General features: G+C 47.0%; 1 protein-coding gene across 1 annotated transcript; it reads left to right on the top strand.

Moving 5' to 3' along the window:
• The first annotated feature begins 1320 nt into the window (after nucleotides 1-1320).
• Nucleotides 1321-7705, top strand: ESX1 (ESX homeobox 1). Its single transcript, XM_023634082.2, has 4 exons — nucleotides 1321-2483; nucleotides 2673-2991; nucleotides 4111-4156; nucleotides 7195-7705. Exons 1-4 carry the CDS (start codon nucleotides 2402-2404, stop codon nucleotides 7522-7524), a joined length of 777 nt encoding a protein of 258 aa, XP_023489850.1. The 5' UTR covers nucleotides 1321-2401; the 3' UTR covers nucleotides 7525-7705.
• The last annotated feature ends 4149 nt before the right edge of the window (nucleotides 7706-11854 follow it).

Below are 11854 nucleotides of genomic sequence, written 5' to 3'. Positions count from 1 at the left end.
TCCCATTTTACAAATGAGAAAACTAAGGCACAAGGAGAATAAGCAACTCACCAGGTTAGCCAGCTAGCAAGTGGCAAGCAAAACCGGGATTCAGACACCAGCAGTCTGGCTTAAGGGTCCCTGCTCTCAATTATTGCCACTCTCTACTTCACATAAAACTGGTATATGAAACCCTTGAATTCATAGCTCATTTTGCCTAGGATGAGGTTCAATTCCATATTTAAGGTTTTCGAAAAGCGAATTAATTTAAGTAAACATGTTAAGTAAATACTACTATGGCTGGTACCCGTTTATGGCAAAACTTGCAGGGGGCACAGGAATGGCTGAGGTTCAGAAAACATTGGAGTAGGGGCCGCCCAGAGGCCAAGTGGTTAAGTTCTCCTGGGGGCCGGAGTTTCACCAGTTGGGATCCTGGGCGCAGACATGGCACCACTCATCAAGCCATGCCAAGGCAGCGTCCCACATAGGACAACCAGAAGGACCCACAACTAGAATATATGACTATGTACTGGGGGGCTTTGGGGAGAAGAGGAAAAAAAAGAAGATTGGCTACAGATGTTAGCTCAGGTGCCAGTCTTAAAAAAAGAAAAAGAAAACATTGGAGTAAACCATGGAATCCTAAAATGTGACAGAACACACCTAAGCTGTTACCAATGTACTAAGTAGGCTACTGCACTCCATGATTAAACATGTATGGATCTCTTGTGCAGTAACTCATCCCAGGCCAAAATTGTTCGCCAGGAATCCAGACAAAAGCGCACCGTTATTTACTCCTTTAAAATAAGACAGCAGCAATACGGTGAAAAGTGCACAGACTTTGTAGTCAAACTAGCTTGTACGACCGAGGGCAAGTTGCCTGGCTTCCCTGGGGCTCAGTTTTCTGTGTAGAAAATGGGTATGATAATAATGGTGGTTGCAAAGGTAAGAGTAGGATAAATTATGTACGGTGCCAAGCAGAGGGCCCATTATTAGAAGTTATTCTTAGAATATGAAGGGCATTAACAAATCCTGGAGCACCTGCAAACGCTTCTTGAACGAAGAACCATAGAGCCTTCCACTGTAGCCTGGTCCTTTTTCATTCGACACAGTAGTGAGGGAAAACGGCTCACGAAGATAATTCTAGATAAGGGGAAGGGGAGGAGGGGCAGTGGGAGCAGGGAAGGCGGGAACTCTTCCCAGGTCTACAGTACTGGCCCGGGAATAAGGCGCGCTTTCGGCTCCTGCTGCAGTACTGGCCCGGGAATAAGGCGCGCTTTCGGCTCCTGCTGCAGTACTGGCCCGGGAATTAGGCGCGCTTTAGGCGCCTGCGGAGCAGGGTGCAGAAAGAAGCGCAGCAACCCAGCAGAGCAAATGTTGCATGCGGCAGGAACCGAAGGAAGGGCTCCTTGCAGCACAGGCATTCTTGCATGCACTACGCACTTGGCAAGTCTCTACACTTGCACTCTAACGTGGGCTCATTACTAAAAATCTGAAGTTCTTGGAGTTTTCTCAAAAGGCACGTGGGGTTTCTTGCAGCGTGCATCTGAGCACACGGACTGCTCTGCAAACCCAACCACAAACTCTCGCTCCAGGAATGCACGGCGGGATCTGATTTCAAAAACCCAGTGCACGCAGCCTCCAAACTAATCATTTCGTCTTAATCGCTAGCCCGATATGCGGACTTTGGGCGCGAATGAAACAGAGCCAGACAGTCCTATCCATTAGTCGCCAACTTCTAGGAGAGGGTAGTCGCGCTCAGAGCCGAATCCAGGATAGACTAACCACTTCGCTTTAGCGTGCTTGGGCTGCTGAGGGCTCCGCGCTTCCCGCTGCCCTATCTCTCCGTCTTTTCCTCTGGGGAAGCAAGGGGCACCACACCACTCGCGGGCTGCGGAACATCGAGCGTGGGGCGGAGGAACGTTCTCCAAAAACTTCCCCGCGAGCTCCAGGAGCTAGCGTGAGGTCTTGTCCCCCGCCCCCAAAACGGTTTTCACAATCCAGCACAACCCCTTCCTCCAATCAAACACTTAGTCCGAGTTGGAAATGGTCAGTTAAGCAACAAGTGGGAGTCACTGTTCCCCACACAAGCATGCCCACTACAAGCACCACTGTCGCACACACTCGCCCTGTTTTACTCATACGCCCTGGTCACGACAGCGCCCCCATCAGGTCCCACCGACACCAACCGGAGGTAATGTGAACGCTAACAGAGGGCGTCTAACCGACGCGAGCGCCTACGCTTTGACCCTGCTGGGGGCAACATACCCCCTATATAAGGTGCACGAGGCTCAGACTCCGCGCCGGAAGAGGTGCCAGCGGCAGAAGAGCACCCCCGCCGGGCCAGCTCCAGCTCCAACCCCAGCCGGGGATCGCCACCGAGCGCAGCACAGAGACTGTGGAAGCGCGAGGATTCATCGACAGCATGGAGCCTCGTCCTGGGTGCAGCCACTATGACGCCGGCTACCGCAGCCTGGGAGCCCACGAGAGGGAGGAAGAACTGCGCGGTCAGTACCTAGACGGGGACAAGCGCTTCGGCAAATCCTGGAGAGGACGTTTTCCTGGGAGGGGTGGGTGGAAGGGACGCCGCGCTGTCGTCGCCGCTGCTCTTCTATCGCAGCCCTTCGCTCCCTCCAGCCCGAGCCCCGTGGGCTCTAGCGCCCCGGTCTCTCTCTTTTGCTTTCCTCCTTTCCCAGATGTGAAGCCTACCTTGACCGGGGTGATTAAAACACGAGGAGACGAGGAGGAGACGCTGTCCGAAACTGGGAACGGGGCAGACGCAGCAGGCGATCTTGGTGCGAGAGGGCGCAGCCTCTTGGACCGCGAAACTCCTGAGGGAGGGCGTGGCGGCCGCGTGGAGCCGCCGCTGCAGCGGGAGGAGCCTCCCCCGCCGGCGGAGGGGCCACAGATCGTGGAGAGGAACCGGCGCCGCTACCGCACCGTCTTCACCCAGCTGCAGCTGTACGAGCTCGAGCTCATCTTCCATCGCACTCCGTACCCCGACGTGCTCGCTCGGTAAGTGGCTCGCTCTGCAGGCGGCCAATTTTCTCCAAGGGGCTCGGGCTCCTCCCGGGGCGCCTTAGGCTCTTTCCCGGGACCCTTTACCTGCTCTCCTGAGCCAAATGCCACTTCGGCGGGGCTCAAGGCCGCCGGGGTCCGCTCTTGCTCTCTGGGGTTGGGGCAATGCCTACAGAGCCTGCGGGACTGTGAGACAGGAGTGGGACTAGGGTGAAGCAAATAAGGCAGGGTCTGATTGATCCCAAAATTAAATTAACTAATTTAATTTAAGTTAAATTAATAAAAACGTAAATTAATTTAAAATTTTGATAATTTGTTCATCATGGGTTTTTTGCATTAATTTTTATATTTTGAATAGTGTATTAAAATTTTTATCATGATTACTCAGCTCTTTCGCGTACTTTAAATTTTGCGCACGAGGCGAGAGCCTCGTCTGCCTCCCCCTAGTCTCGGCCATGCAACCTGGAGCACTGTTTTCAGGCGGCAGTTTTTTGAGCGTTTAAAAGCCAGCGACCCCTTCCCCTCGCTTGCCTTACTTGGAGCCTTTGTGGTCCAGATCCCCGTAGTGTAGACGAAGGAACAGGCCTATTCTGGCCCGGCAGGAAAGGGGGGACCAAAACAAGTCGGTGCGAGTGTTGGGGACGCCCTTTCTGGTCCCGCTGGATTGAGCCTTCGCCCGCCAAAGGGCAAAAACGAATTTCCCTTGAGCGCTTCGCCGACGCGGTTTGCAGTTTCTCCTTGAGAGTTCACTTCCCCCTTTTACAGTAAAGAGAAATATGCTTCAAAACACCGTTTTAAAGGTGTTTTGGCCTTTTATCTATTTTCACCGAGGAACCTCTCAAGAAAAGATTTCCAGGATTGTTCTCTGCTGTTCCACAAACAGAAAAATTGATTGAGTCATATCCAACAAACAGACCCCCTACCAGGAACTTTCACATATATTGCCTTTTTCTATCTTATTTAACAGAGTTGTTGATGGGCAAACTCTCCCTAAAGCAAGCCCCACGTTGTACCGCAGAAAACTGCCCTAGAAGGGAGGATAGAAATAATGTGCATAATATATTTCATTTTATCCACAACTCCAAATACTAAATATTTACAATTTTCCCCCCTCAGAGAGGAGATTGCAGGACGGCTGAATCTGAATGAAGGCCGAGTGCAGGTCAGTAAATCTTAAAAGGCTAATTGGCAGGGCAGCCGTGCTAAACAGGCATTAGGTTTTGTCCTGGACATTCTCAGGTTGGTGTGTTTTGTTGTCTTTTCCATGTTTAGCAAATAAGTTTTGAACAATGGGCTCTTCAGGGGTGGAAAATGGAATAAGTAAGTTCAAGCTTATGGAAGTTGCCCATGACCAGAGGAAATGTGATTTCCTAAAAGGGAAAAAACAGAGAACACACACTTCTCCCCTCACCGCGCACACACACACACACACACTCACTCTGAGACATTTTTTTCCAATAAATAAAGTTCACCTCCTTCTAACACTGGCATCCTTTAGGAAGGATGTTAGTCTCCTCCCTAAAGGAATGTTTCTATGTGGAATCATGTTGGAGCTCAGTCTCACCTGGGGAGTGTTCAAATTAATTCACTGAAGAGCTAGGTTATAAAACAGTGCAACTGTACTAAATTATTCAAAATATTTAAAGCCAGGCATAAACTCTTGGCTAAATGAGTGAATTTATAAATATTCAGGCATTGGGAGGAGGAAGTAATTCACACACAGAACACAGTACATGAGTAAGTAATGTATGTTTAGTTACACTGAGACTGACGGGGGGAGCTTAAAAGTCCAAGTGTCGTTGTATTTAAGTGTTTTGTAAAGCAGTGTAGAGAGTACAACCTGAAATTTTAATTCTTTGGAAGACTTTGATGTCAGCCTGAAAACATAGCCAAAATATTGCACTTATGATGGTAATGGGGAAAAGTTTGCAAGCTTTGGAAAATTGTCCTGAAAAATGAAACCACAAAAGAGAAGGAACAATTTTGAATAAAGTGCCACTGACCTAAGAAGGGGTGTAATGTTAGAGAAGAATTGTATACAGTCAAATATATGCGTTGCAGATGCCGCACAAATTCAACTTTTTGGAACTACCAAGTGCATCAGTGGATAGTCCCTTGCGGAATTTTTAACATCTAAGAATTTTTAGTTCCTTTTCGGTGGTATTATTCTGAAAGAGTCAGTTTTCTGGAATTTGATTGGCTGTGAGGATGGTCTCACTTCAGGCCAAGTTCTGACCTGTGTTAATTTAAAATACTTTTTCATTTACTCAGCCAGTGATTACTGGTTTGTAGGGCATGGAGTCAGAAAGTGACTATTTCAGATTGTAGAAAACCATAGTTAATTCAAAGAAGTATTCACCCCCCTCAAAAAAATACATTTGTATATATATGTCTCAGATGGCTTAGTAGTTTTGCTGCAGAGTGCATGCGTGAGTGCGGTGACGGAAACGTGCTGCACATCTGTGGGTGATGTGCAGAAAAGCAGCCCAGCAAAGCAGACCACTGAATGCTGGCCTCCTAATGCCATAGGCTGGACCAACAGTCAGGCCTGGTCTCAGGTAGAGGGGAGAACGGGTCCTCCACCTCCTCAGGCATGCAAGGTAAGCTCAGAGGAAAAGAAAAACAAGGTTTGCTGAGTTGCTTTTCCTCCTCCCTGGGTTTACATAGTCTTCTCAATGTATTTCTGAAGGGGAAATGAACCAGAAAACACAAATAGGGGAAAAGGCAATGTTCTCATATATTTCTAAACTCTGTAGCATGAATTTCCCCAAGAAACTTAGTAGGCGCTCCCCCTCTCCAGTTTGGAAATATAGTAGACCTGTTTTATGAAACCAGTACGTACTAGGAATATGGACCTATTATCAGCCCATACCAAAATTTGCCAGATATTGGCTTTGGTTATGTTTAGGGAGATTTTCTTCAGACTGTATATTTATGCAGCAGAAGGACCCCAAGTCATAAGACTGGAGAGAGAAAAGGCCCTTTGTCTCACTTAAAATTTGCAGTTTGGGAACTTCCAAAAGGATTAAATATAATACAAACCCCATTAACTAGTATACTAAGAGGACAGCAAAGTCTGCCCGCTTTTTTATCTGTTTGTTAATAGTTGGCAAACACTTAGGGAGGAGCTTTTTTTGTGCCCCCTTATCCCACGTTGTTGTTGAACATCTTCCTAAAATGCGTGATTGAACCTTCCTGCCTTAGGAATGAGTGATGGGATTGGGGTCTCCTGGTGAAGGAGTGGAGCTGGCAGGACCTAGGGCACCCCAGACGCTGGGTGACAGTGGCTCCTGTCCAGGATCCTGAAACTAGCTAGAGCCAAATGAGCTGCCCTTGTCCTGAGCCCAGGAAGCTTTAGAGGGTAGGGCAGACTGGAGCATGCAAAATTGCCAGTGATGACAATGGGATGTCCAGTCTCTTATCTGGGCAAAGGATTTTGAGTTTAGTGAATTTGGATTCAGTTAGGCTAAACTTTCCTTAATACTAAAGGCTAAAATATCAAGGCAGTGTCCACTGCTTCAGCAACTCTCAAGTCCCAGCAAGACAAGCTACAAAGTCCCTGGGACCCCATGACCAAGTCTCCCTTGATATACCACCTGTTTAATTCTCAGGAGGTTTCAGACAAAGAGTGATCACTTAAGCAACATCGGAGGAAATCTTGTCTAAAAATGCAACGTGTTCCTGTGGATTGGTTACTTCAGACTGAAGATGGGCTTTTCAAATAGGGGGTGGTTCTCCTCAGTATGACTTTAATCGGGCCCACCTTTATACCGTGCTCAGCTCCCCCACAACCAGGGTAACAGTATTCCTGGTGAGAAGAGGATGGAGGCAGCTGGACAGCTGATGATCCAGCGTCTTTTTACCCTGTTATCACGCATGAGCATTAACAGCAGGGACCTGGTGCAATTCATCAGTTAGACCTGCATCCAAGACCTGGAAAAAAACATCAAGGAAGACTAAAAATGGGGAGGACAGAGACAAAGGAATGTGCCAATGTCTGGACTGGGCTTGGCTTACTAAGAGTTAGCTGAGGGAGGAGGTGTGCTGCTGACTTTCCCAAGATGTTTTAGGAATAAGGAAATAGCTTCTCCTGCTGCAGTTTAAAATCTCAGTGGTAGAGTTGCATGTTATGCGTTTTTTACTATGACATTAACTGTTTATTATATACTAAACCAATTCCCTTTTTCCCTCTGATTGAAGGTTTGGTTTCAGAACAGAAGGGCCAAGTGGAGAAGACACCAGAGGGCACAGCAGTTAAGAAATCTGGTCCCCATCGCCATGGGTCCCCCTGTGGGGGTCACCTTTGATGGGCTCTATCCTGTAGTCCCTGTTCTAGAGGCTGCTTGGAGATATGTTCCTCTAGTGCCATGGCCACTAGTGCCACCAGGGCCACCCCCACCACTTGTGGTACCCGAGCCACCCGTGATGCCTGTGCCACCCCCAGCACCTGCACCTCCGTTTCCTGTGGCCCCTATAGGTATGGCATGGGACCCTGTCATCAACGGTCCTTACGCAGGTCCCATTTTCTGAAGTATGGTCTTTGTGACAGTTTTTCCAAAGTATTTTTCTGCCAGATATGAATTGTGCGTGGCACAACATCAAGAGTTATTCATCAAATACCTGTTAAATGAACTGAATAAATGAACAAAATCAGTGCCTATTGTTTTTGTAAGGCACATTGTATTATCAATAAAGATGCAAATTAGCAATATATTGGTTTTGGATGCCAGTTGGGATAAGTAGAATGTGGATGGGAATTGCTTAGGGAATGCCATTCAAACAGAAGGTCTAAGGGGCCTCCTTTCATAAGGTAATAGCCCTGGGTCACCGTCAATGGGCCATACACAGCACAGAGTTCTCCAAGTGCCCGTAGAGGTTTACACTGGCCACACATTCTCCTTCCACACCTCCCTGCTGCCGTCCTCATCCCCACCAGGCCCTGTTGTGCAAGATAGGAAGGGGTGAATCTCTAGTAGAAAATAGTATGTTTCCGGGTGGGGCCATGTTCCATTCATGCCAAGGAGCTTGACAGCCATGGACTGTCCTAAGAAGGTACTCACAGGGCTGTAAGGGAAAGTGGCAGCTAAACATCCATCAGTACTCTCCAAATTCTGTTCACTGCCCTCCATTTTGTGGAGGTCATAGGGGAATGGGAAGCATTTTGGTTCAAAGAAGACACAAGAGGGGGCTCCATTAAGATCAGAAAGGGCCTCGTCTCCATTTCTCACCACCAGCCCAAGAGAGCCTATTATTGTGGCTTCCCCAGCGCAGAAGCAGACAATCACACCTTCCAGTGTATTTTGTCACCTTCAACATCCAGGAGATCGTGAAAGTCCACTATTTTTTAAACCATAACTTTCTTTTCAGTAGAACCTTTACTTTTGACCAATCTCTAGTAATGTTTGGTAATTTTTTTTTTAAGACTGGCACCTTTCCCAATCTTTTTTTTTTTCTTTTTCTTCTTCTACCCCAAGGCCCCCAGGACATAGTTGTATATTCTAGTTGTAGGTCCTTCTGATTGTGCTGTGTGGGACGCCGCCTCAGCGAGGCCTGATAAGCAGTGACGTGTGCACACCCAGGACCTGAACTGGCGAAACCCTGGGCCGCTGAAGTGGAGTGCGCGAACCTAACCACTCGGCCATGGGGCCAGCCCCAATGTATGATAATTTTATGAAAGCAGTCATGCTATGAGACAGCAGCAAGGACTTCAGATAAAGGTTCACAGTGACACAAATTTCCTCTCACAGGAGGTGGGTTGAGGGTGGGAGAAGGTATCGCGGCAGCAGCTATATGCTCCTAGTTTGAAAGGAGGTTCTATTTTCCTTGGAAAGCATATGATTTTTGCAGTGTTGTCCAATATTTTTCATTCCTTTCTTCCCTCCCTTCACATATATAGATGCCAAACACCAGCAAAGTGGTCATATATAATGTGGACTTCTGCAGCAAGGAGGTTATTGCGACCCCAGAGGCCCCCATCCCTGTTGGGAGTGAGGAAGAGCCAGGAATACACCTGTGTGTTCCCCTTGCTATCCTCACTGGGTGACTTTAAAATCCAGCCATTCTTATTTCCCATTGATGACTCCTTTTCTTCGTGTTAAACAGGTTCCTCGATGCTCTAAGTTCTCTTGAAATGACAGGGGCTGTACAAATAAATAAAAGTTCCAGGACGCCATCCAGCCTTGCCACCCAAGACCCAAAGTCAAAGAGTGCCCACTGCACAAATCCTGCAGTTAGCTCTCATATCCAGTCTGACATACACAAATATCGAACATTTTTTTCATCTCAGGCTGCTTGGAAGAAGCAAAAATGTGAACAGCCTTTCCCATAAGTGAATGGAGTTTTCAAGAGACATATATACTATTTAAAAAATCATATGTATTTCTTCCAGGTGCCAGATGATTTAAGGAGAGGTGGTGGGATGGAGGCAGAGGAAATACACAAAACATGGCTGCAGATAATAGGTCCCCCTCAGTCCAGGTTCTAAAAGGGAGAGTCTTTTAAAATAATCCCACAAAAAGTGTTCCTCTTAGAGTGCATTTCAAATCTCCCTAAGGCATAAATCAGAAATTAATTTTTTTTTTAAGATTGGCACCTGGGCTAACAACTGTTGCCAATCTTTTTTTTTTGTTTCCTGCTTTATCTCCCCAAACCGCCCCCCACCCCCGTACACAGTTGTATATCTTAGTTGCATGTCCTTCTAGTTGTGGGATGTGGGACGCCGTCTCAACGTGGCCTGATGAGAGGTGCCACGTCCGTGACCAGGATCCGAACCCTGGGCCACCGCAGCAGAGCGTGCGAACTTAACCACTCGGCCACGGAACCAGCCACTAATTATTTTAATATAAGGAAATTATTTTGATTTATAAAGCGTTGTTAGAAACTGGCTATCCCCAAAAGAGAGAGATGGTCTTTATAGATGGCAGTTTTCACTGAAAAGTTAAAAACACAATCTCAGGAGGAATCCAGGGCCTTCAGCATTTGACAGTAATAATTCCGGATGTGCTCCTTCCTTCTAAAGTTGTTTCACATCGAAGAACATGTGAAAGGGAGCTTTCACTATAGTAACTTTCATGGCCAACTTAAGCAGAGAAGATATGAAGTCTTTTAGGGGAAATAAAGCTTTTTTGCTTAAAACTAGGTTTATGTAACTTGGATCTTTTTTCAAACAAATCTAGTCAGAACCTTGGAGATCTAACTTGGAAGTGCCTGAGAATCAAAATCCCAGCCATCATTTGGACCACAAATACTTAGGAAAAAAAGGCAAGGCAGGAAAAGACTAGAAATAATTCTTTAGCTGAGTAGACAAGGGTCTCCCTTGAAATAGGTGTGAAAAGTGACTTTTTAAAGAGAAGAGTTACCATAAATGTATAAAAAATAGGGGAATGGTGTTTGATCTGAGTTGTTTTCAAAAGAACAATCAGACTTTGCCTGAATTCTGATCATGGAGTGTTCTACCTAAAAGTGGGCATGCTCTGAGCACATATGGATATACTGTTTCCCCACTCAGTCATTTGGTGCTGGTGTGACTCTAGGAATTGCTGAAAACCTGAAAGTAAAATAATGATATGAAATAATAGAGTCCCTCCCTGAATTTCCTGATTGGTAAATCCAACTTTGTCTAATTTGAATCCCGTAGCCAAGGGACACTTGCTGGAGGCGAATGACATCATAACATAACCCTCATCACGTACCATTCTTCCTAAGAATGCTGCTTGAAATTATTTTGTTTGGGGATTCATCGGAGGCTTTCCTAATGCTTCCTTCCAATTAGTCAAGACAATAGGCTCTCCTGAAAAGAATGAACCCTTGTGTCAGACAGCTCCGCTTCTTAGCAGGCACTTTTTCATTTTCCTTCGAGGTATTTTCACACAAAATCACGTTAATTTGGCAATTGAGACAAACCTTCCTAAGTCCTGCAGTAAAAGGATGGCGACGACAGAGAACTAGTCCCATCATGTTATGCCGCTCTCCCAAGCAAAGTGCCTTTCTTTTTCTGGAGGACGCTCAGCTTAGAGGAAGGGATCATGGTATTCTCTCTGAACTGGAAGGGGCTTTCACAGTCATCCAGTCCACTCCCTTCACTTTCCAGATGACGGGACACAGGCCCAGAGCAGTGGAGTGGCCTGCCCGAGGCAGCATGCATAGTTCATCCCAGAGACGGCCAGCCTCTGTGTGTCCATGCCCTCCCCTAGGCCCAGGATTTCCCAGCTACGGGCAGCGCACAGCAGCCCAGGTTCAGCTCCTCAGTGCTTATCACCTCCATCTGCCCAGAACGCTTTGCTTCAAGGGGCTACAAACTCAAGGCTCCTCCCCAAGCCCCGGCACTGGGCCATTTTACCTCTAGGAAAAGTAAGCAACTTCCCCTGAAGGCACGCAGTATCCTGGTGTCCACTCTTGAACGCTGAACAGCAGGGGTTTGAGAGAGTGATGCAGTTTGTACCCTCCTCACAAAAGGCCGAGTGTGCTTCCACTACAATAACCCTCGTTTCCCCCAATCCCCTTGCAAAGCTGTGCCTGCCAACTGGCAGCACAACACATAAGCAACAGCCAGCTCTGGGCTTGTGTTGAATTAACTTTTTTTGTAAAGTAGGCTAATAGTTTGGAAACTGTCATTATGCAATTAGTATTCATTTTGAAATGTGGTTATTTATGCTTTGCCTTGATCAATGTCACATTCTCCCCTCCTCAGATGGCACTGCAACGCTGAGGGGCAGGGGCCCAAGGTGCAATGGTGTAAATTTAATTTTCAAATGCACCCCATGGGTCTGTATGCCTCCCCATGCAAAGTGTAGACCTTAAGGAGACTGGATTCCCAACATTTACATGCAAATATTTTTAGACTCTAGGAATACAAAAGACT

The sequence above is a fragment of the Equus caballus genome, chromosome X (assembly GCF_041296265.1).
Source record: "Equus caballus isolate H_3958 breed thoroughbred chromosome X, TB-T2T, whole genome shotgun sequence".
Taxonomy (NCBI): Eukaryota; Metazoa; Chordata; class Mammalia; order Perissodactyla; family Equidae; genus Equus; species Equus caballus.
Note: the sequence above shows the minus strand (reverse complement) of the source record. Positions and strands in the feature narration are given on the sequence as shown.

What these genes read in the sequence shown, in the direction of transcription:
- ESX1 (XM_023634082.2), top strand. Translation starts at nt 2,402, where the DNA reads ATGGAGCCTCGTCCTGGGTGCAGCCACTATGACGCCGGCTACCGCAGC. An exon ending in TACCCCGACGTGCTCGCTCG is followed by an intron (nt 2,992 to 4,110) that starts GTAAGTGGCTCG and finishes TTCCCCCCTCAG; the next exon opens with AGAGGAGATTGCAGGACGGC. An exon ending in TGAATGAAGGCCGAGTGCAG is followed by an intron (nt 4,157 to 7,194) that starts GTCAGTAAATCT and finishes CTCTGATTGAAG; the next exon opens with GTTTGGTTTCAGAACAGAAG.